This window comes from Aotus nancymaae, unplaced genomic scaffold (genome assembly GCF_030222135.1).
Source record: "Aotus nancymaae isolate 86718 unplaced genomic scaffold, 86718_ANA_hifiasm-v0.15.2.pri h1tg000108l, whole genome shotgun sequence".
Taxonomy (NCBI): domain Eukaryota; kingdom Metazoa; phylum Chordata; class Mammalia; order Primates; family Aotidae; genus Aotus; species Aotus nancymaae.
Genome location: NW_026988523.1, coordinates 27,607,559 through 27,633,564, shown reverse-complemented (window position 1 = coordinate 27,633,564; position 26,006 = coordinate 27,607,559). Strand labels below are relative to the sequence as shown.

The window sequence follows — 26,006 nt, the reverse complement described above, 5'->3', positions numbered from 1 at the left end:
TCCAGATTCAAGCCTCAAATGGTTAGAGAAAGCACTGAACCTGAAAACCTCAATCCTAATCTCATTTCTGCCATTTGCTGGCTGTGTGACCTTGGGCAAGTCATGTAACCTTTCTGGGTCTGTGAAATAAAAAACTGGGGAGAAGGCATTTATAGGTCCTTTTCGAACTCTAACATACTTATGGCAGCTATATGAGAACCAGTGAAATACAGCAATACATGAAATTATTTCACTTGTACATTCCTAGACTCTGCTTTCTCTCTGGTGACTAGGAGGATTAGGTATAAGCTGAACACATGGCTGCTGAACATTAACTGAATCTGGTCCTCTAATGCCCAAATCATGTCTCTGAGAAAGAGTCCTTCAAGTTCCTGGTGAGTTCATATCAAACCCCACAGGTTAACAAAAATGAATGTTTACTGAGCCTTCATTATGTGTCAATTCAATGCAAGTTACTACAGGCAACTATAAAAGAAATGTTCAGTGTTTTCTCTGTCCTTGTGGGGCCAAACAACATAGTTGCAGTGATACAGTTAACAAACACCAATTACCCAGACAGCAGATTAACGCAGCCCAGTGCCAAGTGCTGGATTAGGATCGTAAGTGCTGTAGAAACTCATGAAAGAAAAGAATGATTGTGGAAGGGATGGGATGAAAGTGTAGTCACAGAGAAGGCAAAACCGGAAAGAGCATTAAGAGAAAAAAGAAAGCTAGAATTGGCCTCAACAACTCAGTGAGTTCCTCAATAGTCAAGTCTTAACAGTCATTAGCTCACAGCAGCAAATGTGAACCTACCACCTACCTGGAATACAGGAATGCTAGTAGCTTATCCAGCAGGTGAAGTTTCCCACTAGCCTCAATCAGGTGGTCTCCAACTTCAAAAGGCTCTGGCTCCACACCTAGAAAAGAAAGAACCCACTCCCAGTCATGTGTCCTCAGTAAGGGCAGAAGCCAATAGTTAGGCCACAGGAAGAGAAGCCAAGTTCCTCTTATAAGTAGTTGTTTGCATGATGATCTCAGTTCTGCTTAAGACCAATTAGAGTCCGGCACATCCGATAAGCCTAATAAACATCTATCTAAGGAATAAAACCACTCTTCAGGAAACTGAGGCAGAAGAGGATGCTAAAGGTCAAGGAGACCCAAAACTGAAATCTTGAGACTCACTCTGCAAAATAAATCAAAATGGCAGTCAGAATAACCTGGAGGGCTTCTTTCAAAACCTATGTGTTCCCAATACCCCCTCCTCTTAAAAAAGTTCTCATATGCGCCTACTTAAGATTTTGTGCAATCTTTAAATAGTTTGTAGCACTGCTTGGCAGAGATCCCCTTAAAGTAACTGCAGCAAACCCTCTGTACTGATCATGTGTAGAGTCTCCATGGCCACAGGAGTGCTTGCTCCAAGCGCTAACAATCAGGGAATCAAAAAAGCCCCAGTCTGAAGAAAAACAAAATCACTACACATCAAAATTCCTAGGACGCAGCTAAAACCGTGCTCAGGGGAACTTTACAGAGGTCTGTATGATGAAGGGGAAGCAACAAAGGAGACTGAGAAGGAGCAGATGGAGAAGAGAAAATACATCCCAGAAGCCGAGGGAGGGAAGTGCTTCAAGAAAGAAGTGATCAACTGTGCTCAAGGCTTCTGAGAGGGTAACTGAAACATGAACTAACTAACAACCACCAGCTGGGCAACAGGGCGATCACTGGTGGACCTGGAATAGTGGTGACGAAAGGCTGACTGAGTGGGTTCAAGACAATGGGAAACTGAATCATGAAGAAATGGTCAAATCCATCCAGATTATCAAGCATTCCATAGAACTATCATTCTTGACTCTTCATGTCATGAAAGAAAAAAAAGGGCAAAAAAAAAAAAAAAACACTCTGAAGAATATTTGTAGGTTGTAGGAAAATAAAAAGACGTGACAAATGCAGGGTCTGCAGGGTCTAGGACTGATCATGGATTTAACAAAAAAAGAAAAGAAAAACATAGTTAGAAAGGATGGATATTAGATGGATATTAAACTGAGGATATTTGAAAATGAACAATATATGAGTTAACACTAATACAGAAAACTGAGAATAAACAAAGTAGACACAGTAAGTATACGCAATTATTTTGAAGAATTTTGGTATGATTCGGCCACAGAAATGTTAACAAAGAATAATGTGGGGGAAAAGGGCACTGCCTCACCATCAAACAAGTATGGGTGATCCACACACTTTCGAAGCTGGGACAAGATGTTCTGAAGTTTAATTTTCTTTGCTGTCTCATTTTCAAATGCATCTGAAATTTAAAAAAAAAAAAAAGGAAAGAGAAAAAGAGAGATGGCCTACTGAACAAAACAAAAATCAAAACCCTGAGTTTCTATAAATAACCTTAATCATTTCAATTATATCCTCTGAACCTGTATTAACCTCCCAAATTTCACTGAACTGAATTGAGAATTAACATCATGTTCATATAAAGTTTTCCTAACCATTTTGTTTTAAGAAAGACCCCTCAACTGTGAATTGAACTCAGGTGTACTCTGTTACTCTTTTGCAAATTCTAAATTTTCTTTAACTGTTGCTGTGGAGTCAAAGGACAAATAAATGCAAACTGAGAAATTATTTCACTCCTATCTCTCCCTTGCCACTCCCAATTCCTCCCAGTGAATTTGATTCGACAAAAAAGTTTTGCATTCTCTTAAACACAGCAGCTCTCCCTTATCCATGGGGAATATGTTTAAAGACCCCCAGTGGATACTGGAAACCACAGATAGTACCAAACCCTGTATTTATTTGTTTTCTCCTATACATACATACCTATGATAAAGTTTAATTTGGCACAGTAAAAGATCAACAATGACTCATAATAAAAATACAACAATTATAACAATATACTGTTCACAATGTCACAGACAGATTTGTTGTTAGCAATCTCAGCATATATTTTTTCATTTTTTTGAGAACTTAAAAGAAGCATTTTATGGCTTCTTTGGCATAGCCAAAATGCAGGCATCACTACTCTTGTGCTTTGGGGCCATTTTTAGGTAAAATAAAGGTCACCTGAACAAAAGCACTGCGATACCACGACTGTCGGACTGATGACAGAGCAGCTACTAATGCTGACGGCGTGGATAACAGAACAAAAGGAGGATTCATGTCCTGGGTGGAACAGAGTGAGATTTCATCACGCTACTAACAACAGAGTTTAATTTAAAATTCACGAATTATTTTTGGAATCTTCCATTTAATATTTTCAGACTCCAGTTCAGTGCAGGTAACTGAAACCCTGGAAAGCAAAACTGCGGATGAGGGTGGACTACCATATCTGACGGTGGGGGGCGGGGAGGATGAAAGGCATGACTAGGACACCTGGAAGTGTTTGCTTAATTACAGGCAGTAAGAAAAACTGAGTGAGGGGAAAAAAGGAAATTTCACAACTGCAACAACCAAGGCTGAGTTACATTTAAGAAGCTCCGCCACAGCCAGGTGGTAGCTGACCGGAATTATTCACAATACAAAATTCCACCTCATATTCTTGGGATCATACAAATAAGTGTGATTATAAAATATTTTACTGCATGAAATTACATCCTCATTTAGTTTCTAAATGGACAAGTGCCCTCTGATTACCTAGGTCTTTCATCAAAACGGCCTTGTAGTATTTCTTCTGCAATGCTGACATGCCGTGGTAGATCACTACTTCTGTCTTCTTGGGAAGCTCTGTAGCTACCTCAGCTTTCACTCGCCTCAGCAGAAATGGCTGCAAGAGTTTGTGCAGTTCACTAGCTATATAATTAAAAAAAAAAAAAAAATACAAGAAGCATGGCACAAAAGTAGAACCAAGGCAATGAACTACTAGAGAACTTAAAGGAATTTATTTTTGTTTCTCATTTCATGCTTATTCTGCACTTGGCCAGATGGTCATTTTTCATAGTATTTCTTCCTTCACTAGGATCTTCTTCCCAATTATTTCTGGAATCATTACTGGTTCTTAACCCAAGATCTAGGAACACCCAAAGAACTTGATTCTTACTAATCTCATATGAACAAAGCTCTTTTGTTTCCAGAGTATGTTTGCATTTAATCTCATTGGTCAACATAACAGCTTAGAAATTTCAGGTGAGAGAAATACTGTCCCCATTTTTATAGCTGAGTTAAATGAGGCTCAGAAACTAGGCAACTTATCTGAAATCACACAGCTGGATGCGAATGTGGCCAGCATTCAAATTTGGTTTTATGACTTTAAATCCCTTATTCTTTCACCAGATGTCTTGAATTTCAAAAATTATTCTAAATTAGAATTACACCACCCGTAGGAGTCCCAGATATGCAAATATAGGTGCCCAGCTCAATGTGAATTTCAAATAAATAATGAACACCTTTTTACCACAAGTGTGTCCTATGTAATACAAGTATGTCATGCACTTGACTAGAAGTCTTGTATTTTATCAGGTAACCCAAAACATGGGAGTAATCAGAGCAAGTTCACCAGGTAATCTTCAGTCTGTGGTCTGGGGATTTTTGCTGTGAGAAGCCCCTCAAACTCACACTTACCAAGTACATACAAACTCACTATTTGGCATACCTCCCATCTGTTTTGAAAAATCATCCCAGGAGAATATCACAAGGATAGATAGATAATCCTACAACACAGAGGGGCAAAGATACAAGAAGAGAAGAATACAACTCTCGGCTATATGAAAGAGGAAGGGTTCCCGTCCCAGAATTCTGGTTTTGGTGCAGCATTAAAAGAAATACCAGTGCTGTAGAATGCTAAACAGTAGTTTGAGACTACAGCATTCACATACTTTTCTCCCTAACAAAGTCTTTATTGAAAATACAAGTTGGAAAAAAATAGTCTGCAAATCTGCAGGCACTTCCTATTTCTTCCAAAAATGAAGTAGAGAAGCCCTACTACGGAATCACATAGTAAACAATTAAGAGTCATGAAAAGCAGACAACTGGGAACAATGTGTGATCTAATATCTCCCAAATATCTGTGGCTCTCTGTCTCCCTGGAAGGTGTTCTCTGGTCAACAGTTCTCCTTCTTTTCTACCTATAAGGATTATGCATGAGGATGGTTTCTGTGCCAAGACTTCTTGGGTATAATCAGTAGGAAAGGAACTTGCCTGACTCAGACTCCTTCTCAAGATCCTGGTAGCGTCGAACAAAATCTCCCACCTCTTCCTTGGAAAAAAGATCAGGTTCCACAAAACTGAGGAGGGAGTAGAGCTCTTGGAGGCTGTTCTGGATGGGAGTTCCAGTCAACAGGAGACTGAAGACTACTGAGAACTCAAATACATAAATAAATAAAATAAAAATTCCGTAACACTGGAAGGCAAGGCTGAGTTACCCATCACAATATTTACCCGTACAGAGAAAGGCATGATTTAATGGAATGACCAAGGGGACATGAAATCAGATGGCTCAGGTTCAAGCCACATACTAGCTGTTTGATGCAGGAAATAATACCTCTTCAGTTTCAACCATAAGAAGGGGATAATAATCCTGTGAAGAAAACACTGTTATAAGGATATAACACTGTGTGAACTCTGAAGTACTGCACGAGTATTTACTATGGCTATTATTCAATTTATGTGGGGATTCAAATGTGTTACTGTGTTACTGCCTGTGTGGGGGAGTCTACTGAGGTATCCGAGACACAATGCACACGCTCATGCAGTTTGAGAACCCAAGGCTATGGCATCAGGCCCCACCACTGCAAACAAGAAGCAAGATTTATCATAGGAGATGGTCCTTTTATAAAACTTAATGGTGCATCAGATGCAAGACGTTAAGATTTCCGAATGTTTCTAGACATAGGAACATAGAGTCTCAAATGGAAAAAAATTTCTTTAAATTCTGAACAACAGAGAAGAACACCAAGAGTAAGAGACAGGTGAAGCAGAAGGTTAGGAAAAAGAAGAAAAGCTATTAGGTCAAGCAAAAGATATCCTCTAAATTGACATTCACAAGAACTTACACTAGGAGAAATAATACAGCAAAATGAGGAAGCCACATCTTGATATCTTGAGCATGTGTATCTTTTTTTTCTTTTTTTGAGATAAGGTCTTGCTCTATTACCCAGGCTGGAGTACAGTGGCATGATCTTGGCTCACTGTAACTTCCTCCTTCCAGGCTCAAGTAATTCCTCCCACTTCAGTCTCACCAGTAGCTGAGGCTACAGGTACTCACCACCACACTCAGCTAATTTCTTTATTGTTTTGTAGAGACAAGGTCTCACTATATCACCCAGGCTGCTCTTGAACTCATGGGCTCAAGTGATCTCCCTGCCTCGCCCTCCCAAAGTGCTGGGATTACAGGTGTGAGCCACCACACCTGGCCTGTTTTAAATGTCAAAATACAGTATGTAAATGTGTATATATATATGTATGTACATGTGTATATATATGCACATATATACAAACACATATATTATGCACATACATACACAAGTATACTGTATTTTGATATTTAAAATAATATACATTTTGACTTTTTAAATATATATGCATATATATATACACATTACTTTTTGGGTGTATACACATGGCAAAGATTACGGCAGCACATACACCATTAAAGTGTTAATGTAGGAGCAGGGTCACTGGTATGTTTTCCTTTTCTTCTTGTCTTTCTATATTTTGATTTCGGAAGGGGTCATAGAGAGATACTGCTTTTATAAAAAATGATCAATAAATACAATCAATTAAAACAAATGTAAACAAAAATTTTTTTTGCCTTCTCCCTTTGTGTTTCTTTTTAAATGTCTAATCAATGTCTACCCATTCATGCTTGTTCTGCTTGTTAGGTGATGTTTTTGCAGTATTTTTTTTTTCTTTTTTTTTTTTTTGAGACAGTATCTTGCTCTGTCACCAGGCTGGAGTGCAGTGGTGCAATCTCGGCTCACTGCAATCTCCGCCTCCTGGGTTCAAGTAATTCTCCTGCCTCAGCCTCCCAAGTAGCTGGTACTACAGGCACGCACCACCACACCCAGCTAATTTTTGTATTTTTTAGTAGAGACGGGGTTTCACCATGTTGGCCAGGATGGTCTTGATCTCTTGACCTCGTGATCCGCCCGCCTCGGCCTTCCAAAGTGCTGGGATTACAGGCGTGAGCCACTGCACCTGGCGTATTTTTTAAGTGTGGGAACTTGTCAGAAGAAATGTTTCCAATAATCAATTCACATATTTACAATATGTGTTCACCAAGGAAAGAGCTGAGGTAAATGAAGTCTGTGAGGTCACAAAGGTAATCAAGACTGCTAGTCACTACAGGTATTACCCTGTGACACTAATTAACATTTTAATTCAGTTGGATCCATTCTGGGACCAAAACTTCTAACTGGGTAAAGGTTCAGAGACTATCTCTTTTGTAAATAGTATTTTGCAAGCTTTCTTGTGTGTATGAAATACTTTGTAAACATTTTCTATATTCTTCTACATAACTGCTCTTGGTAGCCTTACTTTTTGTAAACGCACTGTGTGAATGTGACATAAACTGCGTAACCTATGCATTCCCTATATTCCCTTTATTTCACGTTTAGTTTGCTTCCAACTTTTATAAATGGAAAACAATATTAGGAAGAAACAAAAGGCAGTATCCCCCTCCCCACCTCTCAGCCCAATAAATAAATGTATTTTCTTTTTTTTTTTTTTTTTGAGACGGAGTTTCGCTCTCGTTACCCAGGCTGGAGTGCAATGGTGCGATCTCGGCTCACTGCAACCTCCGCCTCCTGGGTTCAGGCAATTCTCCTGCCTCAGCCTCCTGAGTAGCTGGGATTACAGGCACACGCCACCATGCCCAGCTAATTTTTTTTGTATTAGTAGAGACGGGGTTTCACCATGTTGACCAGGATGGTCTCGATCTCTTGACCTCGTGATCCACCCGCCTCGGCCTCCCAAAGTGCTGGGATTACAGGCTTGAGCCACCGCACCCGGCCAATAAATGTATTTTCTAACTAACTAGTTATCTACAACCCAAGCCTTATCTAAAAAGGAATGCTTAGATGACCCAGAAACGTTTCTTCACTTAACTCCTCTGAGCCTTAGTTTCCTTATGAGCAACAAGAAAAAGCTCTGCGGCCAGCAACAGAACTTAGTTTCCCCATTCCAAATCCAGGTTCTTTCACTGTGCCTGCTTCTCTCCTCCCATTGTAAATAAGTAAACTGGCACAGTAGTTTATGAAGCAGTCTTTTATAACGTTAAATGCCGGGATATGACAACTGCTATGGATTGAAAAGTGTTGCCTCCAAAATCCAGGTGTTGCCAATGTGATAGTATTAAGAGGTAGGGCCTTTAAGAGGTGGTTAGTTCATGAGAGCTTTTCCCTCATGAATAGGATTAAGGTCTTTATTTTTTAAAAAAGTGTCATGCAGCATTTGGACAGCTTGCTCTTCTGTTCCCTCTTGCCCATCCACCTTCTGTCATGTGAGGATGCAGTCAGTAAGAGGGCTCTTGCCAAATGCCGGCACCTTGTCTTGGACTTCCCAGCCTCTAGAACAGTGAGAAATAAATTTCTGCTCATATCAATTAGCCTGTCTGTGAAAAACAGACCAAGACAAACTCTCAGAAGGAGATACTGTTAAAAGTCCCTACAAAGAAAGCAAAGGACACCAGGGATAGAGGGGTCCCACCAGGGGACAGCAACCTTTGAGAACGGGCTAATATAGACAGTAAGCATATCCACATTAAAACTCCAAAAACTGCAACTTTTAGGCCAGTAAATATAGAATTCATATCTAAGACTTTCCTCCAAATGACCTCTAAATTTATTAACTGATTTATTATAGGACAAGGACCAAACTTAAATTATCATCAGAGAAATTAACATATGTGGTCTCAACAATGAATAAACCTTTACCAAGTCAGTAAGAAGAAGGGTATTTCACATCGCACTGGCTCCTCAGAAAAAAGGGCCAATCTAGGCTACAGTGATGTTTCTCATCCACTATGCCAGAATGATTCGAGAGATCCAGAGAAAGGAATAAAAGCACATGTATTAAGCTCAAAAGCAGGACAAAGACAAGACAGACTGGAGGTAATATTCAATAGCATGTAACTGGTCTCCTCAAGACCCCATGTGAACTATCAAATTTTTTCAACAGGTAAACTGGGGGAGGGGAACAACATGTCTGATATATCTATCATTGCACAAAGAATAATTATAAGAAATTATTTTTTAAAAGAAATTGTCGGGCCGGGCGTGCTGGCTCATGCCTGTAATCCCAGCACTTTGGGAGGCCGAGACGGGTGGATCACAAGCTCAAGAGATCGAGACCATCCTGGTCAACATGGTGAAACCTCATCTCTACTAAAAATACAAAAAATTAGCTGGGCATGGTGGCGCACGCCTGTAGTCTCAGCTACTCAGGAGGCTGAGGCAGGAGAATTGCCTGAACCCAGGAGGCGGAGGTTTCGGTGAGCCGAGATCGCGCCATTGCACTCCAGCCTCGGTAATAAAAGCGAAACTCTGTCTCAAAAAAAAAAAAAAGAAATTGTCCTTTTGAAGATGATCAAAAGAGAGTTGAAAACATTTCCAAAATAAAATGCATTCTATTGGGATAGAGTTCTTATTCACCAGATTTTAGTAAACCTCTCTCCTATACAAAGGACAGAAAGAAGTTAGGCCATATTAAGTACTACTTCTGTCTTCCACAAAATATTCATTTAACGCTGCAGAAATCAAACTCAAAAAAAGGTTTCAATTTAATTGACTCTATATAGGCCTAAACTAGTATTTTTAAAAAAAAGAGTTATGAAGAAAGGATGAATATGTGGAACAGAGAATTTTTAGGGCAGTGAAACTACTCTGTGTGATACTGTAACAGTAAATATCATGGTTTTGTACATTTGTCCAAATCTACAGAATGTATACCACCAAGACAGAACCCGAATGTAAACTATGGGCTTTGGGTGATAACAATGTATCAATGTAGGTTCATCAGCTGCAACAACTGTGCCACTCTGGTGGGGTATGCTGATGATGGGGGAAGCCGTACATGTGTCGGGACATATGTATGGGAAATATTTGTAGTGTCTGTTCAATTTTGTTGTGAATCTAAAATTACTCTAAAAAATAATGTCTGTTTAAAAAGAAGGGGTTATATAAAAACTAAGGCTACACTGTGAGTTTACCTCTGACAGGGTCTTATGCAGCAGAGAGCTTTGGTTTTTCAACCTGTGAGCTTCATCCACAACAAGAACACTCCAAGGGAATCTGTGAGAGAAAACCCAAGCTTTCAGTTTTGTGTAATTTAAACACATATTTCACAGTCTAACTGTAAAACCATGACTGTTGTTAAAAAGACTAACAGTAAGCCCATTCTATTACAAATGCAACCAAATTACCTTCCTATCTGAGAGGCTACCATGTGCTTAATACAATATCTAAATAAGGTAGTAAAACTAAGATAATTTTTTTTTTTTTTTTTTTTTTTTTTTTACAAAATGGGAAAGGACCTATGCAGAAAGGAAGAAGCCAGAGACAGAAAGGAAAAGGAAACATTTATGATCTTCTACTTTGCGCTAGACACTGACCTCAGGGCTTTATGTATTATTTAGTCCAAAAGAGCATAGCAAGCAGACAATTGTGCTCGTTTTACTAATGAAGACACTAAAGCTCAGAAAGGTTAGGTGACTGGGTAAAGGTCATAAAGACAGAGGTGACATTCAAGCACGGAAGAAAAAATCAAGGGACAGTGGTGGTGTAGCAACTTAAGAAGTGTGACTTTAAAATGGGGAAGCAGTAAATAGAGTCAAATGTTACAGAGATATCCAGGAAGACATATCCACTGAATTTGATGACATGGACGTCATTGGTGGCTGTTGCCAGAACACATTCTGTAACACAGTGGGTCATATCAGCAATTTCTCAAGAAGTTTCAGTCAGAAAAGCAAATACTTTGACAAACACTATTGGAAAGCTATTTAAAAAAACAAAATACAGAAAAATACGTGGGAATGTTTCAAGTTGTATTATTTAAAACAGCAAAAAATGGAAATGAACCTAAATGTCCAATAATAAGTGGTAAAATACTATCTGGCATTTTAAATGATAAATATGATTATATTGCAATGTAAAAGGCCTATACAATAATAAAAAAGATATAAATATCATCTATCCTCTTTTATAAATGTGAAAACCATGCAAAAAATAACAAAGTGGAAATCATAAGATGTTTAACTTTCTATTTTGATCATCAACATTCTGAAATCCCATTACATTATTTTCATATTTAAAAAAAACTAAATGTATATACAGGTAAAACAGAATATTGGAAAAATAGTAGGTATGGAAAGGAAAACTGCCCCCAAATTAGAGAAAGATCAGCAGAGGTTCACCTTACAAGAAGGTCCTCTTCCTGAGGCTACAGATAAACTCCAGAGGACAGGTGGAAAAACAGAGTTTCCTATTATACTACCATTCACCTACCGAGAGGAGTGAGTGGAGGGTCCAAAGAGCGTCAAGGAAGCCGAAGGAAAAAGCTGGGTGGCATGAGCAGAGGATGCATTTAAGGATGGTAAGAAATAAGGGTCCAGACAAAGTTGCACAGTGGTCATGAGATAAGGTCTGGAAGTTTCTCTAGTATGGTGCCTGGCTCTGTTTGAATTAGCTTTCAAAACAGATTAGGTCCTATTTCTTTGTGAAGAACTAGACACTCAGGTGTCTAACAAATGCTTGTCTAGTGAAACAAGCTACGGAGAGGTAGATTTTGGCTTGTGAAAGGAAGTAGGTCAAATCACTCATCAAAAGATACTCTAAAGGGTGCTCCCTAAAGAGGAAATGATGGAGGGAATCCGAACACTGAATGGAAAGTCTGATGAGGTAACTTCTAATCCTCTTGATCCAAACAGTTTTACAAGTCTATTGCCCAAAACATTTCAAATTTTTCATATTTGTAACATGCACAGCCTTAACTCTCCATAATAAATCTCTTTAGTGCAGAGATGATATTACACTTCCCTGCTATTCTCAGAATGTACAATACAGTAATAAGCAATATAACCTTCCAAATATATTGAAAGAATGTATCGATGCTGTTGGGATTCATACAAGACAGCATTATAAATGTCCTTCTGTTACTTAAGTTCTTAAATCTACCTGAAAATGTATTGAAAACACGTTATCTGGACTAGAAAAATTCTATTTCTGCTGAATAATGTAAAACTCCAGTACAACTAGCTATTTTGAGAAGTTCTCTCAAAAAGAGGCTTCACAGCACCAAATGCTGGGTTTAAATGCAAGCTTTGCTATTTATCGTCAGTAGTATAACCTTGGATGGGTTACTGAATCTCTTACTTTCCTCACCCACAAAATGGTTGATAATAGCTGCCTTGTAGGGTTTTCATGATTAAATGGGATAATTTATATAAAGTACCCAACAATATTTACGTCCCAATTTTATTGTCTTTTGAGACTTCCCATATCTTGCTATGTATTATGGATATCTGTACACTTCTTATCCCTCCAATGGAGTTCACGTTTTCCTAGGGTAGCTCTAAGATTTACTTTCCTGATATTGCCAGTAACTCTCAGAACAGTGTCTTTCCAGTAAGTGACTTTCAACAAATATTAAGTTGAATATTAATAAAAAGGGAGGGAATGTATATCTTAAGAAGGTACGATAATATGCTCACTTAAATGAAATACTAAGACAGAAGTCATGAAATCTATGACCTAGCCTCTGGTATTCAGAATAACAAGAAAATAGAAATTCAACTCACGGGAATCCGGATGAGAAATATCATCTAAAATATTAATACTTTGGGAAAACAAGAATTTTTGAATATTGAAGATGCAGGGCTGGACGCAGTGGCTCATGCCTGTAATCCCAGCACTTTGGGAGGCTGAGGCAGGCAGATCACCTGAGATCAGGAGTTCAAGACCAGACTGGCCAGCATAGTAAAACCCTGTCTCTACTAAAAATACAAAAAATTAGCATGGCCATGGTAGCAGGCACCTGTAATCCCAGCTACTTGGGAGGCTGAGGCAGGGAATCACTTGAACCTGGGAGGCTGAGGTTGCAGCGAGCTGAGATCATGCCACTGCACTCCAAGCCTGGGTGACAGAGCAAGACTCCATCTTAGAAAAAAAAAAGATACAGAATATCTACCTCACCATGTAATAACTACAGAGGTTATGGAAAATGAAACCCTGCCAACATATCTTTCTTTCTTACCTAAACTCTAGCCCCTGTTTAATTTGCATTATCACTGTTATCGTGACGTAATCATGTCATTCCCATTGTCAGGTGGTATTAAGAGTTAAATCTGAGTTTCCGATTTCATGGGCCAATATGAGGTCTAAAAGTTAACTAACTAGAAGTACATTTAAAACACTCTTTCTAAAAAGTTAATTCCATAGCACTGATTACTACTTTAGGTTATTTCTAGCAAACAGCTCAAGTGATTCTCCTCCTATATTACAGTAAAATCTCCAAATGTTAGTACTGAAAGGGGTCTATGCAAGTTGCATGTAAAGAGCCTAATATCTATTAACCATCCAAAGTATGTTTAATCTCATTTAATTTTCCTAACAGCCATTCGAGGTTAAGAAATAATTATCCCCATTTTACAGATGAAGAAGCTGAAGTTGATGGAGATTAAATAACTAACCCAAGGACACACAGCTAATCAGCAGAGGGCTGTAACACAGGACCCTTACCATGCCACCTATCCATAAACAGAACTCATGGAAGACATACCAGACATGCCAGGAGAGGCAAAGCACTAAAATGTGCAGGAAAGACATGACACGCACGATACATTCAATGCAAGTTCTCAAACAGTACTCACGATTTTAGAAATGAGGCATCTTTCAAGCAAATCTGAAAAATTAGGAAGACACATTATAAAACATAAAGACTGGCATTGATAAACTCTGATATTGATAAGCTAGTTTTCTGTGAACTCTCTTAAACTACAGGATTTATCTAAGTCTCATTTGTTCACTAAGTAAAAAATGTTCTGAGAATAATTTCTAAGTAGCACCATCTTAAAAACAAAGAGAAGAGAAGCCTGATTAAGTGGAAGGTCAGCAGCACACACTGTCTTAAACTAAAGAACAAGCACTTAAAATAAGCCGGAACTGTCTTCCATTCCTATCCTCCAGTAACAGACATGATTCCTCAGTCCACAAAACCCTTTCCCCTGCCTGCCTGCCTGCCTCCTGTTCATTAAACAAGAGGCAGCTCAAGTGCCTCCTTCTTGAGAAGCCTTCCCCCTTGATCCACCAGGAAAGGAAAAGATCTAACTAATTTGAAGCACAATGATCCTTCACTTCTTTTGGTCACAGCCCTCTTTTGAGAATCTGATGAAGGTAGACTCCCTGCCCAGAAAAGTGTGTGTGTTCTCAACGAAACTTAAATATAATTTCATCAGACTCTACAACTTCTAAGGTCACAGGTTAGAAGTTGTTGCTATAGAGAAACCAATGGATACCTCGTAGGTAGTCAGTAGCACGTGAAAACGGGAGTCCTGTTTTAGGTCTTGCTGAAGGTGGGCTCTTTCCTCCTTGTCACCTGCATATGTTACACAGGAAAGACCCGGAGCAAATCTGAATCCAAGAAAAGAAGTAGATGAATATAAACAGTAGACTCATGTGACAGGATATACATACCTGGAAAATTACATTTCATGGGAGGATTACATTCACATGCAGACCTCATGAGGTCCTACAACCAGAGTCTTAGGGCTCTGAATCTTATCTAAAGTAACGGTTGAACCTCAGAGCAAGTTCCTATGTGAATAGGTAGAAGGATCAGATGTAAAAAGGTCTTGTGCTGACTCTAAAAATAAAATGATCTCTTCCACATTAGTTACTTCCTACGCCACTATGAAAAGCAATGGCTTCTACGATAGTTCATAAATACTATAAATGATTACTGACCTTCAAATTGCCAAACAGTAATAATATCCACTGGGCCCTTCCCATTACATCCTCAGTGTCTACCTACACTGCATTAGTTTACAGTTTTCTTTCCTTTCTTTCTTTTTTTTTTTTTTTTGAGACGGAGTTTTGCTTTCGTTGCCTAGTCTGGAGTGCAATGGCATGATCTTGGCTCACCGCAACCTACGCCTCCTGGGTTCAAGCCATTCTCCTGCCTCAGCTTCCTGAGTAGCTGGGAATACAGGCATGCACCACCACGCCCCAGTTAATTCTGTATTTTTAGTAGAGATGGGGTTTCTCCATGTTGGTCAGGCTGGTCTTGAACTCCTGACCTCAGGTGATCTGCCCGCCTCAGCCTCCCAAAGTGCTGGGATTACAGGCGTGAGCCACTGCGCCCGGCCACAGTTCACAGTTTTCTGGAATAAACTTACTGATTATGACAACAGGTTGTTTTATCATATTTCACACATCATCCAGAAAAAAAATCTTAAGATATACAACAAAATTGCAGCTACATCTACTCTGTACCTCTGCATTTCTTCTTTCCAGTTGCTCAAAACAGACAAGGGACAAAGAATCAGAAATGGTCCTTCATCATTTAATCTTCCTGCTAAGTAAATGAAGAGAGCAATCGTCTGGAACACAGAAAAAGAAGGCAGTTCTGATCACATTTTCCCATGAGAAACAACCACGAAGTTCCCACAACCCTGTAGGGAACACACACTCTTGTATAAGACTTGTTTTACAAAGAAATATTGTACAATCTTCCGCACATTAGGAGAGTAATCCATTCGTGGAGTGAAATCATGTAAGCCTTAATATACTTGCCACGGAAATTTATGGAACTCAATTACTTCAGTACTTAACAAGGAATGAGGCTCAATATTTAGGTAATTGAACCTTTACTGTAAAGAAAAAGTCAGGAAAGACAACAGAAATCAATGAAAATCCAACTGATGGCCAAGATCAGCAATACTCTGAAAACATTAAGGAAGAAGTGCCAAGATATGACTGCAAAACAGCCAATCACATGGCAGCCCTCTGCTGCTTGCCAGGCTTTCCTGAGGGAGGATGCTTTCCTGCCTCCCTCACTTCCTCCCACCTTCCCCTACTGTTTTGCTTTCTTCCATATGTATTTAAAGGGTGTCTTCTATTTGCTAAGCACTGTCCTACACTCCAGTTACACAACAGTGAACAAAACAGACAAAACACCCAGTTCTCCTGGAGGACACTATCTAACGGGGAAAACAGACAATACATGATCCTCCTAAGCTTAGGGAAGGGTAGAAAATGGAACTTTGGTAAAAGCAAATGGACATACTTGAGAAGATTCTAGTATACATTTATGATTTGAATGTCGCTGTAATATACAGAGAAAATAATCTATTTTAAAACAAGAATGCGTCAAGAGACCCCATCTTCAAATGCTGAGCTGTTTCTGAGAAAAATCTGTCCTAAGGATATAATTCAAAATCCTGAGAAAGCTATATGCACAAAGACGTTCCTATCAAGATCAAATAGCACAAAAAGGGGAGGAATCACCATTTCTTATCTGTAGAACATTTAATTATGATAAATTCTCTTGATGTAATAACATACAATATTGATAATGATTATGAATATAATAAAGTAAAAAATTACAGTGACACTGTTAGATTAACAAATACTAACTACATACACACTGTAATTTCAACCACGGGCTGGGTACAGTGGCTCACACCTGTAATCCCAGCACTCTGGGAGGCCGAGGTAGGAGGATCACTGGTTCCCGTAAGTTCAAGGCCAGCCTGGACAATATAGTGAGACCTCATCTCTACAAAAAATTTACAAATAAGCTGTGTGTGGTGGCGTGCACCTGTAGTACCACCTACTTGGGAGACTAAAGACTGGTCGAGCCTGGGAGGCAGAGGTTGCAGTGTGCTGAGATCATGCCACTGCATTCCAGCCTGGGTGACGGTGCAAGACCCTGTCTCAAAAATAAAACAAAATAAAAATTCAATCATGCAAAACATGCATTGCTATTCATGGCTGTGGTTAGAGTGCTTCATAACAGGGTGGCAGTTAATTTTTATGACAGAAATAGTTTTCTTTTTAAATTATCTATGGCTTCTCAGTCCAAATGGTGCCCAGAACCATCTTTAGTAAGTGACTTACTGAATTAAAACCATTCAGTCTAGCTTTCCTGAGGATGCAATTTAGAGAAAATTTATCTTTTATTACTATAAACCAGATTGTCTACAAAACAAGTGTGGAGTCACTAGCGAATTCTAGCAAGAATTTAAGGAAAAAATTACAGCAATTCTACGTAAATTCTTCCAGAAAATTGAAGAGAAGGGCATACTTCTTAACTCACTCCATGAGGGTAGATTTACTCCAATACTTAAGTCAGATAATGACATTACAAGAAAATTACAGACCAATGTCTTTCATGAACATAGATGCAAAAAGTCTAAACAAAATTTTAACAAAACAAATTTGGAGGTGGTATCTTTTTTTTTTTTTTTTTTTTTTTGAGACGGAGTTTCACTCTTGTTACCCAGGCCGGAGTGCAATGGCGCTATCTCGGCTCACCGCAACCTCCGCCTCCTGGGTTCAGGCAATTCTCCTGCCTCAGCCTCCCGAGTAGCTGGGATTACAGGCACGCGCCACCATGCCAGCTAATTTTTTGTATTTTTAGTAAAGACGGGGTTTCACCGTCTTGACCAGGATGGTCTTGATATCTTGACCTCGTGATCCACCCGCCTCAGCCTCCCAAAGTGCTGGGATTACAGGTGGTATCTTTTAGAGAGCTTAAAGCAGAGCTATGTGAACATCTGAGGAAAGGACAAGTAGCATTTGCTGGCCCTCAATAAAGTCAGGAGGGCAACTGCAATGACTGAGGCAGAGAAGACTACAGGGAAGGCCCTTTCCTGGTGCAAGAGCCAGCCAGCCTGGATCCCAGAGACATCTGTGAAACTGAACTTTGTTCTAGCTCCAGAGCGCTCAGCTGCAGAATGAGTTATAAGGAGGTGCTTCAGTGGCGGTGAGCAGTACTCGCTGCACAGTAACATACCTGGCAGGTCTTCCCCAGGCCCATCTCGTCTCCCAGGATGCAGCCATTCTGACAATGGAAGCGCTCGGCAAGCCAGTTGACTCCCTCCAGTTGATAAGAGCGTAGGTGAATCCCTAGAAACAAAAAATACAGCAAATCTGAATAGCAGACATTTCAGCACACGCATGGGCAATGTTCTAAGAGTCCAAATGAGGAACACAGCCTAAATTCATGTAACTCCAGACCTCACTGGCCATATCCTTTGCTGAGGAGTATGGATATCTAAACCTCTGCTGACTTCCAAACTACTTTTTGAGCAGATGTATTCACTAATATATTCAAAGTCCCAAAGAAGCCTGGCAGTTACCTGATTCACTTGATAGATGAGAAAGTCAACTTGGGATCTGGCCTCTGTACTGCCTGAGACTCACACCAGTGTCCATTCTGGGAAATGAGGTATTACTGATGCAACTTAACAAGCAACAACACATAGATTGTACATATGTCTGCTTGCCTCACTGCATCCATTTAAATTTGCCATCAGTGCTACAGGGAAAAACTCAGGACTACGCTAAATAATGCTTCGATGCAGAAGGACTGTTTTTAAGAATGGAAAGGGTGTTTAACTCTGTACAGGAATGGCAAAAAACATGAAATCCACATGGAGCTTCTACTGACTCTCTCTCCCTTGGTGGAAAAAAATCCAGTTTCAAAGAATAGTCATATCTTAGGAAGGTGAAAGACCGTCAGCATACTTTATATAAGAACTATCAGCAAAAATAGAACTTTCTGATTTAACTTATAGCTTTAAAAATCTTCAAAATATATAATTGTACAACATTTTTTAAAAAATAGGTATTTTTCATAGGCACTTACAAATACAAGAGGAGTAGTAAACACTTTACATAAATTACAGTATCTCGGGCCGGGGGGTGGTGGCTCACACCTGTAATCTCAGCACTTTGGGAGGCCGAGGTAGGCGGATCACCTGAGGTCGGGAGTTCAAGACCAGCTTGGCCAACTTGGTGAAACCCATCTCTACTTAATAATACAAAAATTGGCCAGGCGCAGTGGCTCAAGCCTGTAATCCCAGCACTTTGGGAGGCCAAGGCGGGTGGATCACGAGGTCAAGAGATCGAGACCATCCTGGTTGACATGGTGAAACCCCGTCTCTACTAATACAAAAAAAATTAGCTGGGCAGGTGGCGCGTGCCTGTAATCCCAGCTACTCAGGAGGCTGAGGCAGGAGAATTGCCTGAACCCAGGAGGCGGAGGTTGCGGTGAGCCTAGATCGCGCCATTGCACTCCAGCCTGGGTATCAAGAGCAAAACTCCGTCTCAAAAAATAATAATAATAATAATAATACAAAAATTAGCTGGGCATGGTGGTGTGCCTGTAATCCTAGCTACTTGGGAGGCTGAGGCAGGGAGAATTGCTTGAACCTGGGAGGCGGAGGTTGCAGGGAGCTGAGATTGCACCACTGTGCTCCAGCCTTGGTGACAGAGAGAGACTCCATCTCAAAATAAATAAATAAATAAATTACAGTATCTCATTTAATGCTTATAACAATTCTACAGAGTAGATGTTATCCCCATTTTATAAATTAGAAAACTCAGAGATTTCTATTTCTGATGGGAGTATATATGCTTTCCCCTATTCCTACTGCTAAGTAGAAATAAAAACCCTAGACATGATAGATAAAGCAAGCATAAGACTCTGAAAGGTGCAGTGAAGAAGCAGATTGGCTAGGGACCTTGGGACCTCAGGAAGGACAGGGTAGTAAGTTCCCTGGAATTTATTTTTGCCTTATATAGCCCAGCCTGAGAGGTCAAGAAATCAGCAAACTGGAAACACCAACTGGTGTAGACCCAAAGCAAAACAAATCAGAACATCCCCTGTATTAGTCATGCTGATAATAAAGACATACCTGAGATTGGGTAATTTATAAAGAAAAGAGGTTTACTTGACTCATTGTTCCACACGGATGGGGAGGCCTCACAATCATGGTGGAAGGCAAATGAGGAGCAAAGTCACATCTTACATGGCAAGAGAGCTTGTGCAGAGAACTCCCACTTATAAAACCATCAGATCTTGTGAGATTTATTCACTACCATGAGAATAATATGGGAGAACTGCCCCCATAATTCAATTATCTCCACCTGGACCGTCCTTGACACATGGAGATTATTATAATTCAAGGTGAGATTCGGTTGGGGACACAGCCAAACCATATTAACCACCTCACCCCTCACAAGCCTGCTCCTGCTAGAAAATGGCAGCCTAGCAAGTCAGGAAACTTTTAGATAATAACTGCTCTATTCTAGCTAAACATCACAGGAATAAACCTGTGGTCCCACCAGCAAAGTCAAGTGGGAAGCACAGACTTCCCCCTACAGCTATAACGAGTGCCCCAGCACCCCAACCAAGATGGTATAAGAGAAGGACAAGTAGGGAGCTGGGATTTTTATCCCTATCAACCAGGAATGAGGACCAACCCCTTGGCTTCCCCTGTGGATCAGTAGAGACTCAGGAGGGAGCCACAACTCCCACCGTCACCCAGCAGGAAGGAGAGGCCCCTTCCCCATCCCCAGATGTAGACAGAGGCTGAAAGGGGTGCCTGGACTTCTATCCCCACCTGGCTATTAACATCAAGGCAGTAGACCCTCTTCCCCTGCCAGAGCAGTGACAGACAAAGACAGTCAAACAGGAGGTTTAAACATGATACAAAAATGCCTGGCTCTAATTATTATAAAAAATCATTCATTACATCAAGAACTGCGAAGTTTCAAACTGAACGAAAAAAGATCATCAATGGGTGCCAACACCCAGATGACACAGAATTATCTGACAAAGACTTCAAAGCAGTGATGATAAAAATGCTTCAACAGCCGGGCGTGGTGGCTCAAGCCTGTAATCCCAGCACTTTGGGAGGCTGAGGCGGGTGGATCACGAGGTCGAGAGATTGAGACCATCCTGGTCAACATTGTGAAACCCCGTCTCTACTAATACAAAAAAATTAGCTGGGCATGGTGGCGCGTGCCTGTGATCCCAGCTACTCAGGAGGCTGAGGCAGGAGAATTGCCTGAACCCAGGAGGCGGAGGTTGCGGTGAGCCGAGATCGTGCCATTGCACTCCAGCCTGGGTAACAAGAGTGAAACTCCGTCTCAAAAAAAAAAAAAAAAAATGCTTCAACAAGTAGTCATGAACACACTTGAACAATTGAAAAACCAAAAAACCTCAGATAAGAAACAGAAATCTCAGCAATGACACAAAAGATACAAAGAGAGACCAATTGGAAATTTTAAAACTGAAAAATACGATAACCAAAATAAAAGGTTACTGAGGCTGTTTGAGATCAACAGCAGAACGGAAGGAAGTGAAGAAACAATCTGTAAGATAGAATAGAAGTTAGAGAGAGATTACAATCAGAAGAGAATAGAAATTATAGAGATTACAATCAGAAGAGAGAGAAAACAGACCGAAAAGAAATGAACCTCAGGGAACTCCAGGACTACCACAAAAGATCTAACATTTCTTCAATGGTGTCCAATAAATAAAAAGAGAGAAGGACGAAAGGGCTGAAAAAGTACTTAAAGAAATAACAGCTGAAAACTTCCCAAATTTGGCTAAAGACCTACAGTTCCAAGAAACCGAGTAAACCTCAAACATAAAAAAATCCTGCCAGGCGCAGTGGCTCACGCCTGTAATCCTAGCACTTTGGGAGACCGAGGTGGGTAGATCACAAGGTTGAGATTGAGACCATTCTGGCCAACATGGAGAAACCCCATCATTACTAAAAATACAAAAATTAGCTGGGGATGGTGGCATGTGCCAGTAGTCCCAGCTCCTCGGGAGGCTGAGGCAGGAAAATCGCTTGAACTCGGAGGTGGAGGTTGCAGTGAGCCCAGATCGAGCCACTGCACTCTAGCCTGGCGACACAGTAACTCCATTTCAAAAAAAAAAAATCCAAAGAAATACATACCAAGATATGTAATTATTTAAATGCTGAAAACAAAAGACAAATAAAAAATCCAAAGAAATACATATCAAGATATGTAATTATTTAAATGCTGAAAACAAAAGACAAATAAAATATCTTAAATGCAGCCAGAAAAGAAACAAACACCTTACTTAAAGAGGGAAAAAACTATTCAAATGCAAGCAGATTACTTGTCAGAAATCTTAAAGGCCAGAAAGAAATGGCACAATGTTTTTTTTAAGTATTGAAAGAAAAGAACTGTCAACCCAGACTCCTGTAATCAAGAAAACTAGTATTCAGGAACAAAGAGGAAATTCTCAGATGAAGGAAAACAGAGAATTTATCACCAACAAACCTACCCTCAAAGAATGGCTAAAAGAAGTCTTTGGAAAAAGTGAAATGATAAAAGATGGAATCTTGGAACAGCAGGAAGAACGTGAGAATGCAGCATTCTTGAGTTTTAAAATTATGTTTGACAGCTGAAGCAAAGATTGTAACAGTGTCTGATGCGGTTCTAAAGGTATATAAAGGAAATATTTAAGACAATTATAAATAGAAGGTAAAGAGATATAAAGGGAAGTAAGGTTTCCATACTTTACTCAACTAGGTAAAATGACAATATCAGTATTCTGTGATTTTATATACACACGTACATTAATATACAATACCTGTCACAACCATTAAAAAGCTATACAAAGAGATAAACTAAAAAACACTGTAAATAAACAAAAATAAAATTCTAAAAAACGTTCAAATAATTCACAAGAAGGCAAGAAGAAGAAAAGAGATAAACTAAAATAATAAAAATAAGACGGCAGACTTAAGCTCAAGCATATTACATGAAATATAAATCATATAAGTATATCAATTAAAAGACAAAGACTTCCAGAGTGGATTTTAAAACATAACCCAATTATAAATTGTCTACAAGAAATTCAACCCAAAAATAATCAGCTAAAGGCCGGGCGCGGTAGCTCAAGCCTGTAATCCCAGCACTTTGGGAGGCCGAGGCGGGTGGATCACGAGGTCAAGAGATCGAGACCATCCTGGTCAACATGGTGAAACCCCGTCTCTACTAATACAAAAAATTAGCTGGGCACGGTGGCGCGTGCCTGTAATCCCAGCTACTCAGGAGGCTGAGGCAAGAGAATTGCCTGAGCCCAGGAGGCGGAGGTTGTGGTGAGCCGAGATCGCGCCATTGCACTCCAGCCTGGGTAACGAGCGAAACTCCGTCTCAAAATAAATAAATAAATAAATAATCAGCTAAACAAGTGAGAAGTAAAAGGATGAAGTGGTAGAGAAAACAGTGGCCCTCACAAAGATGTCCAAGCCCTGCTCCTGGAATCAGTAAATAAGTTACCTTACATGGCAAAAGGCATTCTGAAGATATAAATAAGGTTAAGGACCGAGAGATGGGAAGAGTATTCTGAATTACCCAGGTGGGCCTGGATAATGCGATGGACATGCAATCTAATCACATGCATCATTCAGAGAACCTTTAACAGCTGTGGTTAGAGACAAAGGTGACTACAGAAGGATCAAAGAGATGAAATGTTGCTGGCTTTGAAGTTGGAGAAAAGGCGCCAGGAATCAAGGAATGTGCGCAGCCTCTGGATGCTGGGAAATATATTCTCTTCTAGAATCTCCAGAAAGGCATGCAGCTCTGCTGATACCCAATGACAGGAGAATACACATTCTTTTCAACTGCCATGGACCATACAACACATTCAGGGCCTGTCTTAGTCCATTTAGTGTTGCTTTGGAACACCCAAGGCCAGATAATTTATAAAGAAAAGAGGTTTATCTGGCTCATGGTTCTACAGGCTGTACAATAAGCATGGCACCAACATCTGCTTCAGGTGAGGGCTTCAGACTGCTTCCACTAATGGCAGGAGAAGTGGGGCGGGCTTGTATAGAGATCACATGGTGAGAGAAGAAGAAAGAGATTGGGGATGCCAGGCTCTTTTTAACAACCAGCTTTCTGGAAATTGATAGATAAGAAGTTACTCACTCTCTCTGCTCCCTGCTAGGGAGACCATTAATCTATTCAGGAGGGATTTGCCCCCAAGACCCAAACACCTTTCATTAGGCCCCACCTCCAAAACTGGGGATCAAATTTCAACATGAGATTTGGTGAGGACAGATAATCCATATCCAAACCTACAGCACGGCCAGAAAACCTCAACACATTTAAAATAAGTGAAATTGTACAGAGTATGTTCTCTGAACACAATGTAATAAAATTAGAATTCATGGACAGAAACATTAGAGGTAAATCTCTCAACACTTGGAACCTAGACAGCACACTTCTAAACAGTCCCATCAAAAGAGGAAGTCTCCAGCGAAATAAATAAACTGAACTAAATAAAAAATGAAAATACAACACATCAAAATTTGTGGGACAGAAAAAGTAGATCATGGACTTAAATACAAAACTGTAAAACTTAGAAAAAAAACTCTTTAGGATCTGGGAGTAGGCAATGAGTTCTTATATTTGACACCAAACAAAAAAACTATTCACAGGAGAAAAAAATGATAAATTGATAAATTTTAGCCAAAATGTAAAACTTTTGTAAGACACAAATTTGGAGAAATAAGCAAAAATTTTGCATACTTTTTATTCCAGAAAGGCTACCTTTCAGGAATTAAAAGTCCATAGCTATAATAAATATTTGGTTATAAGGATATTGAGAACATGATAACAGTAAAGAGATTATGGAGATTAAAATTTATTTTCTTTATGCATTGGCTATTTCCCTAAATGTTTTACAGAGAATATGTACTATTTCTGTAACCAAAAGAAAAAAAGCAGTAGAATTTTTGTAACCAACTCACGAAGAATAGTTTCTCATAATATTAATTTATTCTGGTAAACAGATATAGGATTTACAAGTTACAATATTCAGTAGCTATTCCTTTGACTATACTTTTCTATTTTTCTTTCTCTCTACTACCAATTTATTCCAGTTGCCACATTTGCCTACTTAATTCTGCATTTACTCACTCGGCTCCATCCACTCAAACTTGTAACCTCGTCTCATTTTCACTAAAACACCCGCCCATATATGTACCTTTCTCCTGGCTATTACCTACAACTAAGTATCAACTGGCACACTTTTCTGAGCCTTCTCTCACACAAGTTCTTAAAGAACCATTCCTAACACTTGCAAAGAAATAGGCAAACACATAAACATAAACTTTAGTCAAGATATAGTCAAACATAAAAAGACCAGTCTAAAGCTCATACTTAAATTGGGTACATACTCCTTACAGCCACGGACACATTCTTAGACTCTGGGAATCAAGGAGAGAGGGCTTTCTCTTTCACGTCTGCATTCTCTCCACTCAACTTTATCCTTCTCTCTTTTAACACAGTACTGCACCTTTTGCTTCATTCCTAGAATGACAAACCTCACTCTTTCGTGGTATTGAGCACTTAAATAAATTATAATTTATACTTTTAAATGAACTCTCACTCACTAGTCCAAAACTCTAGGTAGGAAGGCTCCATATTTGTTTTACTCATCTTTAAGGCCAATACCTAAGAATACACTCCCAGGAGCATTCAGTAAGTTATGAATAAACAACTGTATTATTATTACTGATGCACGATTATGTTAATACAGTCAAGGCCCGCACTACGTTTTCCACTTTGCAAATAAGGAAAACGAGGCTGGGTGGGGGTGCTGGGGATTCAGTGGCCAGTCAGCGCAGACCCGGGAGTAGAGCGGAGTCTCGGGGATGCAAGAAGCATGGGTCAGCCGCGCAGCGGCAGGGCTGGGGGGCGTGCAAGGTTCGCGCTTTGCAGACTCTCCGAAAGGGCCAGTGTCAATAAATCGAGTTACGTGCGGCAGTGAGCGGACAAACTTAGCTAGTCCACTCACTACCGCACATAACTAGATTGGGGAAGAATTCATCAGCGGCGAAATCTCCAGTAACTGCGAGCGCACAGTAAACGGAGAAGATGAGGCTGGGAGATGCGTTGAGCGTTTTACAAACGCAACGAATAAACCCCACAGGCGAGGACCCAACCTCACAGTACAGCAACTCGAAACTTAACATCCCTGGTGCGCCCGGCCTTCCAACTGTTCCTCGGAGGCCTGCAGGGGGCGCTGCCCTC

At 39.9% G+C, this 26,006-nt stretch overlaps 1 protein-coding gene across 1 annotated transcript in view; it reads right to left on the bottom strand.

Annotated features, from left to right (window-relative positions):
- The window catches only part of CHD1L (chromodomain helicase DNA binding protein 1 like), a 59,925-nt gene that overhangs the window by 33,524 nt on the left and 395 nt on the right, over positions 1–26,006 (bottom strand). The window contains exons 2-10 of the mRNA XM_012471980.3: positions 17,929–18,041; positions 15,405–15,511; positions 14,429–14,543; positions 13,784–13,815; positions 10,124–10,205; positions 5,116–5,278; positions 3,616–3,771; positions 2,189–2,281; positions 803–899 (exon numbers count right to left, since the gene is read on the bottom strand). Coding sequence (XP_012327403.2) covers positions 803–899; positions 2,189–2,281; positions 3,616–3,771; positions 5,116–5,278; positions 10,124–10,205; positions 13,784–13,815; positions 14,429–14,543; positions 15,405–15,511; positions 17,929–18,041 — 958 coding nt within the window. The remainder of the gene's footprint in view (positions 1–802; positions 900–2,188; positions 2,282–3,615; positions 3,772–5,115; positions 5,279–10,123; positions 10,206–13,783; positions 13,816–14,428; positions 14,544–15,404; positions 15,512–17,928; positions 18,042–26,006) is intronic.